Raw genomic sequence first — 17,877 nt, forward strand, 5'->3', positions numbered from 1 at the left:
CGGAGGCAGGTCGCGAAGCAAACAGTTTGCCATTAGCATTGCAAAAGACATGTTACGCGGCAGTGAGTTTTACAAACAAACGATGCTGGAGTCCTCGTAACCGACAGTCGCCAAAACCGAATTAACATCCTGGCAGGACGACGGTGCGGGTGAATCCCGTTGCTTGGCTCTCTTCGCAGAGCAACAGAAACGACTCCCTTCGTCGAACGAAAAAATTCCGATCTCCGAGGCGCTGTAAACTCCTGAAAACCGATCGAATTTCTCAGCCCGTCCCGGCGGGGTGTCTATAATATCCCGCCCTAATGGAAAACCTTTCCGGGTTGATTTTCCCCGGCGCGGGGAACGAGCGAACTCGGAAAGAATTCCCGTTGTTTCATCGAATCCCCATTTTCGCCCGGATTCCTGCATAATTATGCGCCCCGGCTAAAAATGGCCCGCCGCGCTTCGAAGCGCGCGTCAAGTTTACACGCCTCGAGAGCAATTCCCAGACACTGAGAAACTATCGCGTTTACGAGGAGAGAGGCAACGGACGTGTAAAACGAGACTTCGCCGCCGGGAGTCGAACTACTGGCTCCGTTTGCCAGAAGGGAGGCCCGAAGAAAGGGAAGGGAGAGATGTTGCTTCGAGTGATGCAAGTATTCAAGAATAGAATTACCCTGAATCGAATGCCCGTGCTTAATGACTGGGAAGATTCTGAATTGCAGAGCAGGCTCGCCGGGGCAACATATTTCAACGCGGGGAGTACACGCGTGCGAAGGGAGCGCTAAACGATTTCAAGTTGCAAAGAGTATATAGACATTCGCTTTCCACCTCGCGAAAATGGAGAGGTTGAGTTATTACGCGGAGCGGCAGAGTATCGAAGAGAATAGCACATCGGGACCATTTTTCACCGAATCAAGGCCCGCTTCCTCGTTCGCCTAGGTACCCCTGGCGTTATCAATTTCGCGCGAAGTTGGTGTCCCCGGTCGCCGGGAATAAAAGCAGAACAGCGGGGGGAATGAAATGCAGCCTCGATCGGCGTTAGAAGTCGAATTTCGAGATGTCAACGGCGCGAGGTGCGCGGGCTGAGGAAGCGGAGCGGGGACGGGTGGCAGGGGGTGGTTCGCTAGGGGTTGGGCAGATTCGAAGCCGAAGTAATACCGGGCGCACGTCGGTTCGGTTTAAGCGGGTTCCACGGCCTCGAATTTTCACGTGGGCCAACCGTGTGCACGTCGGGACTCATGCATCGAAGCTGAATAAGGGGGTAGCTACACGTCGGAGGGGGCAGGCCGTCGCGTCGGACGGGTGGCCTCTCGCGGGAAATACGTCGAGTATCTGAATAAATCGAAACAGCCAAAGTGATTCTCCAACTTAAATTAGTTTCTGCCTGGCATGGAGAGAGGCTAGGTGCACGGGAGCAGCGCTGCCCTCGCTCCCACCGACGCGGTTTCCCCGCCACGGTTGCCTCGCACAGGACACGCGAATAGCTACCCTTACTACTTCTTTCCCAGACCTGGCCGAGCGGCCTCATCCCATCCGAGTTTTTCCACCGTAAACGAATCCCGACTGATTTCCAGCCGCCGTTTGTTCGTTTTACACGTGCCCCGACCGTTGGCCTCGTAAACGCCCCGCTTTCGTTATTGTCTCTCCTAGGACATGCTGACGTGAGCCGGAGGATCCGTCAGCACTCACCGGCCATCACACTAATTTCTGATGGATCGAGAAAAGCTTGTGTACTAAGATCGAGGTAATTAAAGGGGGTATCAGCCGATGCTTATGGGGTTGGAATTGAGAGTGGGGTCGCGTAGGGGTTTTTGAGAAGGTGGCTGCCCCCGAAAAATATATTCCAACTGTTTCGTTAAATTCTAGTGAGTCGGGAACGGGTGGAATATTAAAACGAAATTTGGGGAGGTAGAATTGGGAATAGGGAGGCATTGGGTAGTTTGAAAGGGACGTTTTTGTCCAACTTATCTTAATATATAAAGCAGAAAGTGTTCGTGTGTTTGTCTGTCGCCTGAAACTTTCAGAAGGTAAACTCTGGGGTCACGAAATGTGTCCCAGCTAATTATGCCGAGCTAATCCAGATGAATGCGACTGTTTTCACAAATAAATAAATAAATCATATTTTTCTTTTTATAAAATCAGAATTTAAATTTCGAGCGAAGCCGAGTAGTAAAGCTGGTACCTACATAATCATAATTGGACGTGAGAATGTTCGTTAAAGAGAATTAATAAGTATTAAAGAATGTTGTAATAAGTATTGCTACTCCAAGTACTTTGGTCTTGCGAGGTTTGAGGGCTAAATTAATGCTTCGTATTTCACCAGTAAGGTGCTGATTTCACGCGGCGAAACGTCCAATGAAACGACGGGACTTCCGACAAACATCGGGATTACATTTTGTGAAAATCACATCGGCTGTTCATTAAGAGCTACAAGAAAGAAACGTGGCACAACAAGTACTCCGTTTCATTTGCTTAAGCTTAATGGGCTTTTCTGCCCGCACAAAGACGTTTCAGAATGCGAGCCTTAATCTTTCCTATAAAACACTGATTGTGGATTGACTTTTAAATGCCCTGGAAGCACGGGAGAAAATAGCAGCCGTCCCTAGTACCGTCTGGCACGAAACTCGCCAAGTTTCTTATTTTTCTTCCCCTGCCTTAGTCCTTTTCAAGCAGGAATAATGCGTCTAGCTTTATGTTTCTTTGCTTGGCTTGTACACAAACATTTAGTACCGTTCAACGCTTCGCCTCCAGTATTTTCTTTACAGTTTACAGTTTACACTCTACACTTTGCAATTGTATTTTATTACTCGTCGTGTCAGGAAGCCCAAAATGATTCAACTTTTAGAAATCTATTGATTGAAAAATATTCGTGCAAAGTGAACGGTGGCTGTGCAGTAGGATCTGCGAGTTTTTAAAATCCGGATTTAAAAACCGTTTTTTTTTTAAATTTGTAAAACTCGAAAACCGTTTTTCAAATTTAAGAAACTGGTTTTAGATACTAGAATTAATGTGTAAATATTAATGAATTATTCAATTAAAAATGTACCATTTTGACTTGAAATCGCTTCGGACACAAGCATATGTAGTAAAAGTATACTGTAAAACTAATCTTCATGAGTTCATATTTCCCGAAGAAAAATACTAAATGAAATAAAGATTTGTAATTCACATTTTGTACGGATTTTAGTTATTTTAATTTTTTTATTTAGTTTTGTATAGATAGAGTATACTTTATTTTGTTATATTTTTGTAATTCCATAAATATTAAAAAACTGAACATTTTTAAATGAAGTATAAATATTTTTTACCATTTTAATTATATTTTCTTGTTTTTTTTTTTGTATAAACCCTACTGCACAATAACAGAATTTTAATTTCGTCATTTTTACGAACAGAAGTTCATTTTCTTTAATGAAGTATAGTGTCCAATTAAGGACCGTATACTCAATCCGCAGGGACGACACTGCTAATTAGCCGGCATTAATTAATATTTTAACGAAGAATTTTGTTAACGAAACGAACTGTTTTTGCACCACCTGGGATGGTAAGTACCAGCGCACGCGTTTCGCGTTGTTCATGTTCGTCGATAGCGAAGGAATTGTTTGTGAAACAGATTCATTAGCATCTCCAAACATGCACATAATGAAATAAATAATAGAATGAGAATTTACGCTCCTTGTGTTTGATTTTTGCAAGGAGAATAGTCCTTATAAATTATTTTCCGACTGCATTCCTTTCCCTGGGGATATTTATAGCGAACAGTACAAAATTTGTACGCAGTACTACAAGAAACAATGATCATAATCTCAGTCGACTCGTCAGCATCGTATTCTCCACTTATTCATATCAGTTTTAAGGAACAAGGTAGAAATCTGACGTAGTATGATCAACCATGCGACTGATAATACGGAGCACTCAAATCCTGAGTGAACAACGAAAAACAAACTAAAATGATTGATCGTGACCGATTGTGATTGATTACGAAGATGAAACGAATCAATTCCAACCGAGTGCACCCTCCCCGCGGTGGCATTCGTGATATATCAATTACCATGCATTATGCGGCGAAGTGGAAGATACTTCACATGCTAATAGACGATTGTCGTAACAAAAGAGCCATTAAATAATCGCTGAATAGTCGCGATATCGTCGTTTATTTTAATGCTACTATATGCCCCATTCGTCCTTATTACCATAGACACATATTCACCGAGTGTTTCAATGAATCGTAATACAACGGTATATTAATGAAGTAAAGTAAATTCATGCTCCTAATGAAAATCGAAGCGAAAGACTCGATTCTACGATTAATCGAAGTGTGTGGAGTAATACTAAGGGAAGTCACAATCGATGTAATTAAATCGTACCGAATAATTACAAGAAATTACTTTTATATCTGATTTTTTTAAAGCAATTTTTGTAAAGTTACCTTTGTTTAACGAACATTTATATATGTACATGTTGGTGTTTAGGCATTTATGTGGGTAACCTTTTTAAGTAAAAAGCAAGTTGATATCTAGTAGAGACTAAGAGGTGTTAAGGAGACCGAGAAAATACATTTTTCGGCTTTTCACCCCCTTGGGGATGGATTTTCAGAAAATCCCTTCTGGACGTTGATGAATCAGTGAGTAACACAACGATTTTATTTATAGAAAGATAAATAGGCACCTATATTTGAATTTATAAATGTTGGTGGATCTCAAGGATCGAGATGATGTCTGAAGATAAATATCTTGAAACGCATTGCTAAAATCGAGCATATATAAAATTTGAACCCAGAATTCGGGTTATTTTAATTTAATCGCATAGATCGAGATATAATGGAAGTCTAGATGTTGATTCTTCGTGGATTTCTACATACTTCGTTAAGGATAATATTCGCGAAGAGGGTTCATATGGGAATAAAAGAAGCAGAATTTCGTTCATAACGATGAGCATTTAGCATCGAGTTTAGCTGCGCTATAAATCTTGCGTCGCGCATGTGAATTCAAGGATACGGTCTAATATGGCAGAATGGAGTAGTATAGTGAAGCAGCATCTCGCCGTAAATTTACTCGAGCGCGTTCTTCCCACGGTACAGACGATATTCTCGTGGGAATCAAGAAAGTCGAAATTATATACATGAAATGCTGCAGAACGAAATGAAGCCTCCTATTTAATTCTTAACTCTCTTGCTACTATTTCATCCTATCTTTAAGCAGGAAATTACGAGTATATGTTTCACTTTGCGTGTTGCAATTAACATTATAGAATTTTACATTTTCACACGTATTTACACGAGCGAGTATGATATAAAAATTTCTCTCGATGCCTTGTCGGTCTCTATTTCTTTCATTTAAAATAAATATTGTACATAAAAAACCCACCAATTGAAACTAATAGGACCCATTATTTTACCAAATCGAAGGTTTGAATCGAACAAGATCTAAAATTTAACTGAACGCGCACAGGGAATTTTAACATAAATAATATTTTAGTTAATATTTTAGTATAAAACGTAAAAAACAAAATACGTAATAATATATACACTGTTTTGGCTTTCCATGAAAAATATTAAATTCGTATTAGCATCATTATTTTGCTTAACATAAATTTTCTTCGTGGAATCAGTTTTGCATCGCTTGCTACGTTTATTATGGAATATTTATAGCTCAAATTCGATTCAATACCAGTTTCATAAAAGCCATACATTAAATGACCGACAAGGCTTTAATTTTCTACAGAACGACGCACGAATGCCATAAGACGCGACATACCGATGTTTGATATATGAAAATGTGACTCACGTTATTAGACGTATATCCCTGCATCCTCTCAACAAGTTGCATCGATCTATAGCATCCCTCGATCCGCTTATCTGTCGTCTCAAGTGAAGCATCCCTTCGCAGGACATTGTTACACGCGAAACACGCTATTCAAACGATACTTTCACTTTAAAAACAACGGAAAAGAAATACGTATTCGTTGACTTGCACGAGAACGAAGGACGCGACGTGCGAAACCGACTTCGCCACCTGGCGGCGACTTCGCGAGTGAACTTACACTCGGAGCCAACTTCACTTGGCTCGTTCTATTCGAACTACACAATTCACAAATCTATCTTTAGCACAAGAAAAGAAACATTAATAATACACTTGTTTTCGTAATAATATCGGTCTATTAATCAAACGAATGCACGTTCCTTGGAAATAGATGCGTAAGGATTATGTTTGAAGTATTCGTGAGAGAAATTGGCTTAATGTGACGACGGTATATGGATAAATATTCACCACGGCAAACACGTAACGCTCGACCGATACCGACGACGCGACGTCTAAACACGGAATAAGCCTGAAGCTAGCTTCCCTCGCTACGCGCGCGGTTCCAAGGAGATTCGACTGGAGGAAGGTCGCGCGAAATTGTAACGCTTTGTTGTGTATCGCCTCGGCTACCTGGTGGCGAAATACTTTGGAATCTTTCACTGATATTAAGAAATAATTGTTTGCTGAGGTTACATGAACAAATATATTTATAAAAATATAAGCGGAATAACGCGAATTAATTTATTAAATGAAGTTTGTAATGCTTTAAGTATTACTATATTAGAATCTCGTATTTGTCATTTTATTTGTAAATTGATATGGCAATTAGTAAAGAACCTTAGAAAATTAAGTAATGAAACGAAGAGAGTTGATATTAAAGTGGAAAGGAAGATGATTTATTTCAGTACAGCTAAAATATAAATATTGCAGATGAATACTAAAAAATATTACTCAACGATTTCATTTCTCTTTTCAATGGAAGAGAAGGAAGATGAATGGATATTATAAATGCAACTTGCAATCTGCCATCCATTCAATATGACCACTGATTGAAAACCAGAACGGGTAGTTGAAAGAGCATTCAAAATTTTATCTTGCTTGCAGTCAAGTGTCCGAAAAGATTTCTTTAAATTGATTCTATGACCAACGGTCGAGCATGGGTAGATTGATATGCTGGTTCGCAACGAACTTTCGCCATCCTAATTCCCCGAGAATGTCGAGTAGATTCGAAGGCAACATAGAGAGCATATTGGATAGATAATAGCGATGCCATAGTGTCCAAGGGGGGAATGAATTTAAAGTATCGTAAAGCACGATCGCCTGGAAGAAACTCGCCAAACTTGAAGGCCTAAGAGCGAATGACAGTAAAGCTGAATAGTTTTCATATAATATCGCACGAGCGTGCTTTCCCGCTGTTAGAAGAACCATAGCCTCGAAAAGCCAGGATTTTATCCTCAAGAGTTTGCCAGCTTTCGAGTCTCATTTAGAGGACTTAATGGTGCATGCCAGAGGAGGGGGTGGAAAAAAGAGGAGCACGGACGAGGAAATAAAAGGCATAAAATCAAACACAGAGGGAAACTCTGCCGATTATTCTTAATCTTTACACCTTCGTAATTGTTAATCAATATCTACACGCGAACCACTCCTGTATTCTATCGACATCGCTCCACGAAAGATATTATCAAATCACCTGATTCCCAGGGAAAGAAATGTTCAGAAAAGGTGCATCAGAAGTCTGCCCTGACATTCTGATTTCAATCAGTTGTTCAAAGAAACTGCAGAAAATACATTCGAAGTCCTGAACTCCAGGAAAAATGATGTCGAGATAATAGAAAAAATTCAGACGAATCATCTTCACCTTATGTCGAAATTAAAGCACGTTTCTGCATCCGCGGGGAAACTATTCTCCTTTATGAAATCTTACGAATCCTGTGTACGATTTTTGTCGCTTTACGCCCCACGTGTTGGGAACCGCTAAAGTGGCAGGATAGAAGGGTAAAAAGACGAGAACGAGGCCGAAATAGAGGCCTTCTATGGGACGGGGGACCATAAAACGGTAACCCCGCGCGATTTCTGTGCTCGGGCCATCTTCTCCCCATTTAACCATCCCCGTCGCCCCAGCAGTTTGATCCAGTTATCCACGCTGGGAACGCTCCTCCAGAAGGATTAAATGCAACTTCTACTCTCGCACGTGCGCATAAAAATACCGATCATAAAATAAAATAACCGTAGGTGGCTGGCATTGCTCGTCTATTGCCGCGGAAAAAAGTGATTTGCGCTTCGGGAAGAATGTGCCTCCGCTTTTTATCGCACGACCACTCCTGGATATGGAGGGCGGCGTCCATTATTCCATGATCCTTTCTGAGACTGCATAATCTGCTCTCTGATAGTAGATAGCGGCGTTAGGAATATTCAAAGCTGCTTTGGAATACTCTTGCTGGCTTTAGCGGCACCTACCTCGATATATAAACAATTTCGCCTCTAATTTCGTGAATTCTATCGATTAATTTCTCTTGAAATTTGGGGAATGCTTTTCGAAGCGAAGATTTCAGCGCTCTGATATAACAAATACTTGACTCTCCCCCTGAGAAACACTGTTGTTTATCAATATTTCTATTAGTGTTATCCATTCGTTTTGTAACTTTAAAAATTACTATTCATTGAAGCCTCTCAGGCCTTCTAATATTACGGCAATAATATTTCTAACAGCTAGTTCTAATCATGCAAACGACAGTGGTTCGTCAGTTATATTCTAATCCCCATTTGATTGAATAAAATAACCTGAACAGTCGGTGTTAGATGATACGAGCGCACAGAATCAATACCCATTTGACATTGTGACTCATTAGTCAACTCGATGAGCAAATGGACAATGGAAACTCCAGGGGTAACTAATACATTTTGCATCCAAGTTAACAACAATGCGTTTGACAATTAGATACTCGTGACATTTAGATTCGCGCGGAATTTCGAGGAGCGAGTGCACCGGTGTTTTTGTTCCATTGTATCCAGTAGCCACTCTGGTCTCGTTACCGACGAATTTAATTAATCCAATTAAACAACGCGAACTATAATTCTATACGAATCCCCGTTACATCATCCTAAAGTAGAATATGAACCAGAGGAACGTTTTGTCAGTCGAATAATGCCGAGTTGACGTTACAACGAATCAGGATGAAACGTTTTCCAGTTTTAATGGGAATAACAGGTTATCATTCTTGCAATCGTTAACAAGCACGTGGATTTCGTTAGTGGGAGCACGCTTTGTTTCAAGGATCACTTCCAGTTCGATTTTGACATGTGAAACAATTCTAGGGCGCAGTTTTCGCGATAGGAAAATATACGGGGCCAATGTTTCGAGTAAAAAATTCCCGAGGCACACATAGTAGTATCGAGTATTATGTAGATAATTAACTCCCAATATCTCCAATCATTTGCAAACCGTAATTAACTGATCACGAGGGGATGAAATTTTCAATAGATTCACCTCGTCCCGTATTCTGTGGTTAATTAGTTGCAAGGGGATCGTTGTATTGCATTTAAAATTTAAAAGAAGTGTTCTATTAATGAAGTGGTTAATAGCGACCCTGAATTTGAAGATATTTTTGCAACATATCCCTGATTAATTCAAATCTGCCGGGATCCTCTTTTCCGCAGGAAGTTCCTTTCTTTTTTCGTAATTTTTAGTGAAAAGGCAATGCTTTTTACTGCTTGATTAAAAAATATTTTGCGCTGGAAACGTGGTCCATAGTTTAATATTTGCTTGCGTATCCGTATTACGGGGCGATGTTTAAATGAAAAGTGTGGCCCTTAATTATGAATTATTCATATAACGCGGTACACTGTTCAATTATTAATTAATATGGCACTAAATGGCACGCGCGTGTGTATCCGTGTGCACGAGTTTACGCGAAGCCAAACATTTGCTGAATACACGAATACTGCGTGCATTGCATGTACTAGCAAATAAATACCAACTTTCTCATACGCTTTTTCGATTCAATAAGCTTCGAACAAGATTGCGCATATCATTGTTTCCAATAATCCTCGTGTATGTATCCTCGTAATAAAAAAGAAACAACTGTACCTGTTAAAACGTAAACACAAAAAGTTATCGGTACTTAAAAAATGTAAAAAAGTATTCAAACGTGATCAAAACATAATAAATCTTCGTGATTATTTAGCCACAAATTCACACGTAGATTTAAGCAATTTTCAAATTAACGCCTCTGGGATACTTATCAACACATTATTTTATAACTCAGGCTTCTTGACACGAACCCTTTCAACCTAAACTCACAAGAAACAGCAACTCGAAAATCTGATTAAGACTCTCCGCAGATTTCAATTCACATCTGCCACGAAATTAAAAATAAAACCCAGAGAAGTGAATCACAACAAATCAATTCGTAATGCCAACACAGCTTTGCCGGCGAGAATTTCTTTTGTCCCGCGGTTCAGCCGCGATTTACATATTCTAATAAAAAGACGCGGTGAAAAAGGAATATCTCAGGGTATTCACCGGGCTCGCGCCGTGGAACGTATTTTCCTTGGGTCTTTACAATTTCACCTCTCCGCCGAATATCTAAACATTTTTCGCGGAAATCCCGTTCCAGCGGCTTACGGGCCACCTATGATTTCACGTAAGTCCATGACGTGCGGCGCGGACCATCGCGGCCAGCTATCCAGAACGAAAAAGGCCCCCCGACGGTGCTCCCGTAAATCAGCACATTAATCCATAATGAGATTAGCATAATAAATCAGCGCTCTCTGTCGTTGTGCTCGCTAGTCGAAGCCCGACGCACCTATAACAAGCAACCCACATCCTCTGGCGTGGGCCAGCCGATAATTGGCGATACTTTCCAATTTTCTGGGCGCTTTCATATTCGATGATCGCGCGAAATTCCCTCCTTCAATTGAAACTGGGGTCCCAACGGGCGCATAATTGAAATTAACGAGCGGAACGCGATATTTTTTCTTCCCTTCTTTTTTCCCCCTCTCCTCGCGACCCGATCGAATTCAATTTGCGGGGTAATCATTGCCCGCCGCGAACGTACGCGCACTCGCGAGAACGATTTTCCGGGGAAACTTTCCGAAATTTTCGTCCGGGAATTATTGCGTTAGGAAATGTTCGTGTAACACGCACGAGGCGACCGTTTCGAGGGGAATAAAGTACAGGGTGCAATGATGGAATAATTGCTCTGATTTCGTTCGCGATGGAATCACGTTTTCGAACGGCGGGCAAGTGTGCTGGAAATTATTTCACCGTCCGCGGGAATGTTTTAATTGTGATTAACGTGAAATGAACTCTAAGTGAATTTTATGGGACAATTGGACTTGTTGCCGGCGATATTATTTTTATATAGGCACTTTATCGGATGTATTTTAGTTTTCCGGGCAATGCCGACAGGTTTTACCCGTTGCAAGTAAATAATCAATTGCCGTTAATAGTCCGCGAAAGAGGCGCCTATTGATTCGTCAATATTTTATTGCTTATGTTGGTGGCTAGTCTGTATCCACTTCGTAATCAAGCAAATGCTGTGCTACAGATTAATCGAGTGTTTTACTAGAGGAGGCGCTTGTGGAAAGAAGGAATTTCCCTAGAAACGTAGATCTACGTAGCTTGTATTGTCCCGCGAATGTAATTCAGGATCGTAATCTTGCGAGAGTATCGACACAGTATAGTGGAAAGTGGATAGACCGTATTCCCTGGATCAGCAATTTGCTGATTGCTGTGTATCTTACGTAATAATTTATTCAGAAGTTTAGGGACAAAGTGCATCGCCGCGGCGTATCCTCGTGGATAGCCTTTTGCCATCTTTTAAGGGTAGTAAACGTGACACTTGAATATATCTAGGCCGATGTAAAGTGTGGAGCGTGTCGCATAAAATGACACGAAGCGGCAGTAAAACTTCCCATACACGATACATTCTAATAAATACCAGCCTAAAATATTCAATCATGCATTCTCGAGTAAATGCGAAGTGAATGCAGGATATTCGATGACTAGGTACGTCATAGAATGCACGACGAAATAACAGAAGAAAAAAAAAACACCTGTTATCACAAATCTAACCCAGACCATTGTCAGTTTAACAATTACCGCGTTAAATCAACTTTAAGCCATCGAAATTCTTCTCCGCCCTCCCGCGTCGGAAATCTTAGAAACCACGTGCATTACTTCTACCAACCCCCATCTACCATAAACGGGGAAAGAAAATTCAATCTACCCCTGAAAAAGTGAAGACTTTAAACTCCGCTCCCCATAACCAATATTCAATCCACCTTCTTTCCCCCCAATTCCTCAGCCCGAGGCGTGAGCCTCGCCCTGACCCTCCCCCAGGTCCACATAATTACATCCCCGGACGGTCCCCCATTCATTCACCCTACACCGCGAGGAGCGCTAGGTTGCACCAGCCAGAAAGCAGCTCTGCGCTTCGACAGCGCGAAAACGATCGGTTCTCGGGCGAATCGCGAATGGGCAGGCGGGCGGCTGATGCCACCAGAAGGAGCTGCAGTTTTATTCGAGTGTTTCTCACGGCTGGAAGTTTCTCTATGTACGCGGAAACGTGTGCAGTCGTGAGAATTATATAGGAAGGCGGCTATAGAGGCAGAGAACGGACGGGGGGGGGGGTAGGTTCGGCCTCGGTCTCCCTGTGGTGAGTTGCACTTGTAAATGCACGTCTACCCCCGTCTACCTACAACCCTCCACCTATAACCCGGCTGAACGTGTATGTGCAGGCGGGTATATGGCCGCCGGAAGGTAGGCGGCTGCGAGCTACAGTGGGAACACAGTTCTTGCATTAGCCAAAGAAAGATTTCTGGCGAATCGAGCGAGAGACCCCGGCTAACCGGGCGAGGGAGCGACGAAGAAAGGACCGCTGTAGATAGCGGCGGGTTCTTACTTGGAGGCGTGGTATCAGGGCCTGTCGTTGATCCTTGCCGTGCTGTATCGCCCGCCGCGAGACTCTGTTCACGATACACACGCCTCTGCCACCCCCGCGAGGGGGATGGAAAAGAAACGCCGCGGAAAAGCGGGGGGCCGCGTTTCAGCAACGATTACCAGCGCTGCCTGGCGGCCCCGCGATCTGAATGCCGGCCAGACGGAACTTATGAAGTTCCGTCTTTGATTAATGCGCAAGTTTCTTCCGCGGAGGTGTTCCCGGGGTCTGAAAGACGCGGCGGAGTCGATTCAGGGGACCCTTTGAAGGATATTTATTGGGGGGGGGGGGAGGGGGCTGTTATTTAGCGGCGAGCCGTTAACCTTTGAAGCACTGCGAATAAAGGGGCAAGCGGATCTAACGAAGCTGCTCTTGTGTTTAGGAGTGGATTGCTTTTCTCGGGATTATGGAGATTAATCATGTCGAGTGGAGCGGCCTCCTCGTGACGGAGAAAACCGTGGCACCTTTTTCAGAGACACTGCGCGGGTGTGAATGAATTTCTAACTAGACTCTTGTTTTGTAAGTATTCATTGTACATATCGAGTGTTCGGTGTAACTTGTTTCTGTAGATAGGTGTATTAAAAGTGTTTATCAGATGAAAGCAACCACCCTTTATGTGAACTTGAAGCTGCGTGGAAAAGAGACGTCTCCCACGCTTTTCTATATGACTTTAGGGGATGAAGGAGTTACGAAGCTATTCCAAGGATTGGAGGTTCAACGGAGTATGTTAAAATCATCCCATGGTTGTTTAATTTGCCAAGCACGATTCTGTTTTCAACTATTCGTAGACTCTATAATATCCGATTGTGTTATTTGCAAATTGCGAAGAGGGAGACTTAGAAAATAAACATAAAAACTTAAGGGGTTGTGCCTACTCAGCTGGCGAAGAAGAACGCGATTTTCGGGAATTTTTTGTGGAATATCTGGTGTATATTTTTTTTCCAACTATTCGCTTATTTTCAAAGTACATATATGCAGCAACTCTCAGTAATTTTGTTATAGAAAAACGTTAAGAAAATGGACGAATAACAGCCATTCTCGCGGAAGCAATTTTGATAAACGCACTGTGCGATGAGCACGATTTCTCTGACAAGGGGAGGACACCTTGTGGTAGACACCGATTTTTATGAGCCTTGGCACGATGGATCTGTGCCGAAAATAAGTAAATAGGTGTCCGAGCGTTTCAGCCAATAAGCCTTAATAATAGAGATTTAATTAATTTAGGGTTTTAGTGGGTAAAAATCCCACACTACCCTGGCGCCGCGGGAGATTCCCTTCTGGGGGCGTCGGGGTGCCTTTTGAAGATGTCTCCGCGTTAAAAAAAACTTTATAAATATTTTTTATACATTATTGTTTTTATAAATTTTTTTTAACTTAGGGAAACCTTCAAGAGGCACCCCGAGTCCTTCAGAGGGGAATCCCCCGGGGCGCCAGGGTAGTGTGGGATTTTTACCCACTACAACCCCACGGCCACTATGAAATTTTGAATAATTTCCATGTAAATATCTCTATTATTAATGCTCGGACACCTATTTACTTATTTTCGACACAGATCCATCACGCCAAGGCTCATCAAAAATTAAAAATTCAATAAACACTTCACTCAATAATTAGAAAATTACCCTCCTTCAATCCGAAAAAAACCTTCCAACTTCTCATACCTTAACCACCATACAGTAGTCTCACCGAGGTCAGTCAGCGCGAAGGGATCCTTTGCACGTACATTTGTCTTATTGCCCGCAGTATTCGCAGCAGCCCGTTCAAGTTGAACTACCAGAACGCGGGGCCGCGTTCCCATCTGTTTAGGTTAAGCCAACCTCCGCGCACCGGAAGCCACGAAAATTTGCAACTCGATCCGGGTTGTGTGCGCGAACGACAAAGGCGAAAGAATACGCTCGGGATTGCTCGCATCGTCGACGATCATGTAAATTCGTAAAGGAGCAGGAAGAACAGTCGATTCTCCGCGGAGTTGGCGAGTTTACCGAACGCTCTCGAGCGAAGGCACCCCTGTCTCGAGTCAGATTCCCCAGGGAAGTTTGAAACTAATGGCCGTGAGTCGATGATGCTTCGCTTTTAAGGATCTGCTCGGCTTGTTCACCGATCTTCCTCTCTGCGGAGAACCTTCCAGCACCAAGTTAACTCCAACGAGCCAAGGGCCGGTTTCGTAAATGATTGCTTCAAGGGTCGATCGCGACCCCTGACTTTAGAATTCTGCTGTTCCTGATCGATATGTCGAATGGGAGCGCGCTGTTCCCACCGAGTCTTACCGAGTTCCCGGCTCGACTAAATTTTGATCGGTCTATCTTTGTGCTTCTGACGCGTTCGTGGCGGAAATAAACGATGAACTATCTGCACTTTAGTTTGAAATCATTGATACAGCAGAGAATTTAAAATATTATCGCGTAAGTATATAATGGACGTTTCTAATTTAAGCAGAGGCGCCAAATTGACTTTAAAATGGGAAAATAGGGGAAAGAATAAAAGCACAATTTACTATTCCAGTCGCGAAAGCTTCGAATATTAGAATATAATTTCAGACCCACCGTCTAAATAATCTTTGAGCTATCGCGAAGCACAAATTTATACAAATTCCCTCGAAGGAATACTTTATTCCTAAATCAAACGTCTGATGTTCAAATTTTTATCCATCTATTTTGCAATTACTTTTCGCTTAACCTGCAAAGAGAAGCTAATCCCAATTTCACCGATTCTACTTACAAGTTCCATCGGTTATTTCCCCCATTCACAGTTTTCCCAGCGATAATCAGGCGTCAAAATCCGATCGTGGCGAGTACGTTTCACAGAGAGCATCGGATAAACAGTAAAACGGGGGATCTAAAAAGCAGCGAGCGTCAAAGGACCCGCGAGTTCGATTCATCTTTCACGCAGCGCAGGTTAACCGTCATAAATAAAACCCCCCTAAAACGACCGTTCAGCTAGCCAATAATTAATTGGCATCCCCCGTTAAACAGCCCGGCGAGGCGATGTTGCGACGAATTATTAAACAGAAAGCGCGTGGATCAGCGGCGTTAAGTATCAACGTTTTCACGTGGAGGAATTACTCACCGAGTATCTGGCTAAGAACGGTGCGGCCATCTTCGCCGAGGCAGGCGCTGCGAGCATCAAAAGGATTTGTGAACTGCACGAATGCATAGCCTTTGTGCATGGATATTCCTGAAACAACAAACGATCATGACGTTCCAAAACGGCCCCTCTTCTTTCTCGCAACGGCGCGAACGGGGCGAAACGGAAATACCGCTATAACGGGGGGAGGGGGGAGAAATCTTTAATTAAAATAGTTTCCATGAATTTTGATGAGGGAGAAGTCTTGAGGGGAGCGTCCGTCATCCCGCGAGTAGAACAATGAACGAGACGGAATCATGATAGTCGAAACGAGACTACGAGCATTTGCGTTTCCTTTGTTCGCTTCTTGAGGCTGCGTAAAACCGCGAAAAACAAGTAGATTTCGTAACATTGGGACATATTTCGCGCCAGGGACTCGAGGATACGGAAGGCGACATTTTAGTGAATTGTTTAACCCTCGTCAGACGGCATAGGTACAATTGTAACTTTTGCGTTTTTAAATTGCGATAACTTCTTTTCGAGAAGCCGGGGAGGGCTGAAGTTTCGTGACATCTCTAAATTTTTGGTCTAGATTATAAAGACCAAATTTTAGAAAAATATCTCAACCCCCTTCCGAGATAGGGGGTCCAGTCGAGGGTTGCATCCATAACAGCGGCATAGGCACAATGGCGCCCCCATATATTTTGAATGAAGATAATGCAAGAAAAAAAGAATGCGATTTTTTTTTAATGATAATGTTATTTTACTATAAAAAAGTAAAAAATAGATAATTTACATTATAAAAGAAAATTTGGGATTTTTCTTATTGACTTTCATTGAGTCTAAATGTTACCAATTTATCGTACAAATTATACCGACAGTGAGAATATTCAAATAAAATATGTGAGAGTGCAATTGTGCCTCTGCCGTCCGTTCACGTTATAAAATTGTGCCGTCTGACGAGGGTTAAAATTTAAAGAACCGGAGGCAAACACATATCGTTTCCATTCTTAGAACAGAGCTGCACTTTTCATCTAATCGACAAACAGCCACCCATTAGGAGGGCACCGGTCGTTTCACGTTCCTGAACGGGCAAAGTGCAGCCTGTCAAAAATTACTACCACGGGGCGCGCGTAAAAATCCTGAAAAATAATATCCTCGGGAAAGGGTAGAGCATAAAGTGGCCGAGATTTTCAACCCTTGACATTATTAACATGTCCGACGCAACTGGCGTGGTCAGATAAGTCTCTTCCTTTTTTTTCTCCCCCTCCCTCACCAACCGTCACTGTCCGTTTCGGGGGTGGACGCGCGCGTCCCGTGCAAGATATATCTGCATCCAGCCAGGGAGCACAGCCGCGACCATATATGTATAACCGTGGCAGGAATATATGGAGATTTACATATTTGTTTCAGCATAATGAATTCCATGCATGGTCAGCTGCTAACCACGCAAAAGTTATTACGGGTACACAGATTACAGGCGGCTCCTGCGCGTTAAAATGAACGTATCTGCCGACTTGCTACGCAGACTGCCCACGGAATCGATGGCCCGGGTGCCATGTGGTAGCCGATGTAAAAAAAAAAAGAAGAGAAGGGGAACCGAAAAAAAAAAACGAGAAAATATTGGCAGAGAAATTTCGGACGAAAAATGCGCCACGGCTGGGACCTGGGCCCCGGATTACCGTGACACGGCGTTTCCACTTTTTCGGCATACGCGAAATTTGTACGGCTGGGATTTAATTCGATGGCCGTGTGACTCGCGCGGGAGGGGGGATATTAAATTTATGTGTGGTTCGGTGAACGGCTACCAGGAGATGCGGGGAAATCGGTCATGAGAGATTATTGCGGAATGAAGGAGATGGAGTGTTCTTGGGTTTTGAATTGTGGCTTGTGCGGTCCTTCGTTGGGATTGAGGATTAATTTTTTATTCGGGGTGGTTGGGGACGTTCTTGAATCGCGAAGCTTTAAATCTGACTTTGTCTAGGAAGAAGCCCTGTTTATTTATTTATTATTATTTATTTATTTATTATCCCTATTTATTTATTATCCCTCTGCGTAACTAATTAGCATGTATCATCTTCTAATTCTTT

General features: G+C 42.6%; 1 protein-coding gene across 1 annotated transcript in view; it reads right to left on the minus strand.

The window, feature by feature from the left end:
• LOC143375545 (uncharacterized) overlaps positions 1-17,877 on the minus strand; it is a 146,752-nt gene that overhangs the window by 95,537 nt on the left and 33,338 nt on the right. The window contains exon 3 of the mRNA XM_076824771.1: positions 15,791-15,898. Within this exon, the coding sequence (XP_076680886.1) occupies positions 15,791-15,898 (108 nt within the window). The remainder of the gene's footprint in view (positions 1-15,790; positions 15,899-17,877) is intronic.

The sequence above is a fragment of the Andrena cerasifolii genome, chromosome 12 (genome assembly GCF_050908995.1).
Source record: "Andrena cerasifolii isolate SP2316 chromosome 12, iyAndCera1_principal, whole genome shotgun sequence".
NCBI lineage: Eukaryota > Metazoa > Arthropoda > Insecta > Hymenoptera > Andrenidae > Andrena > Andrena cerasifolii.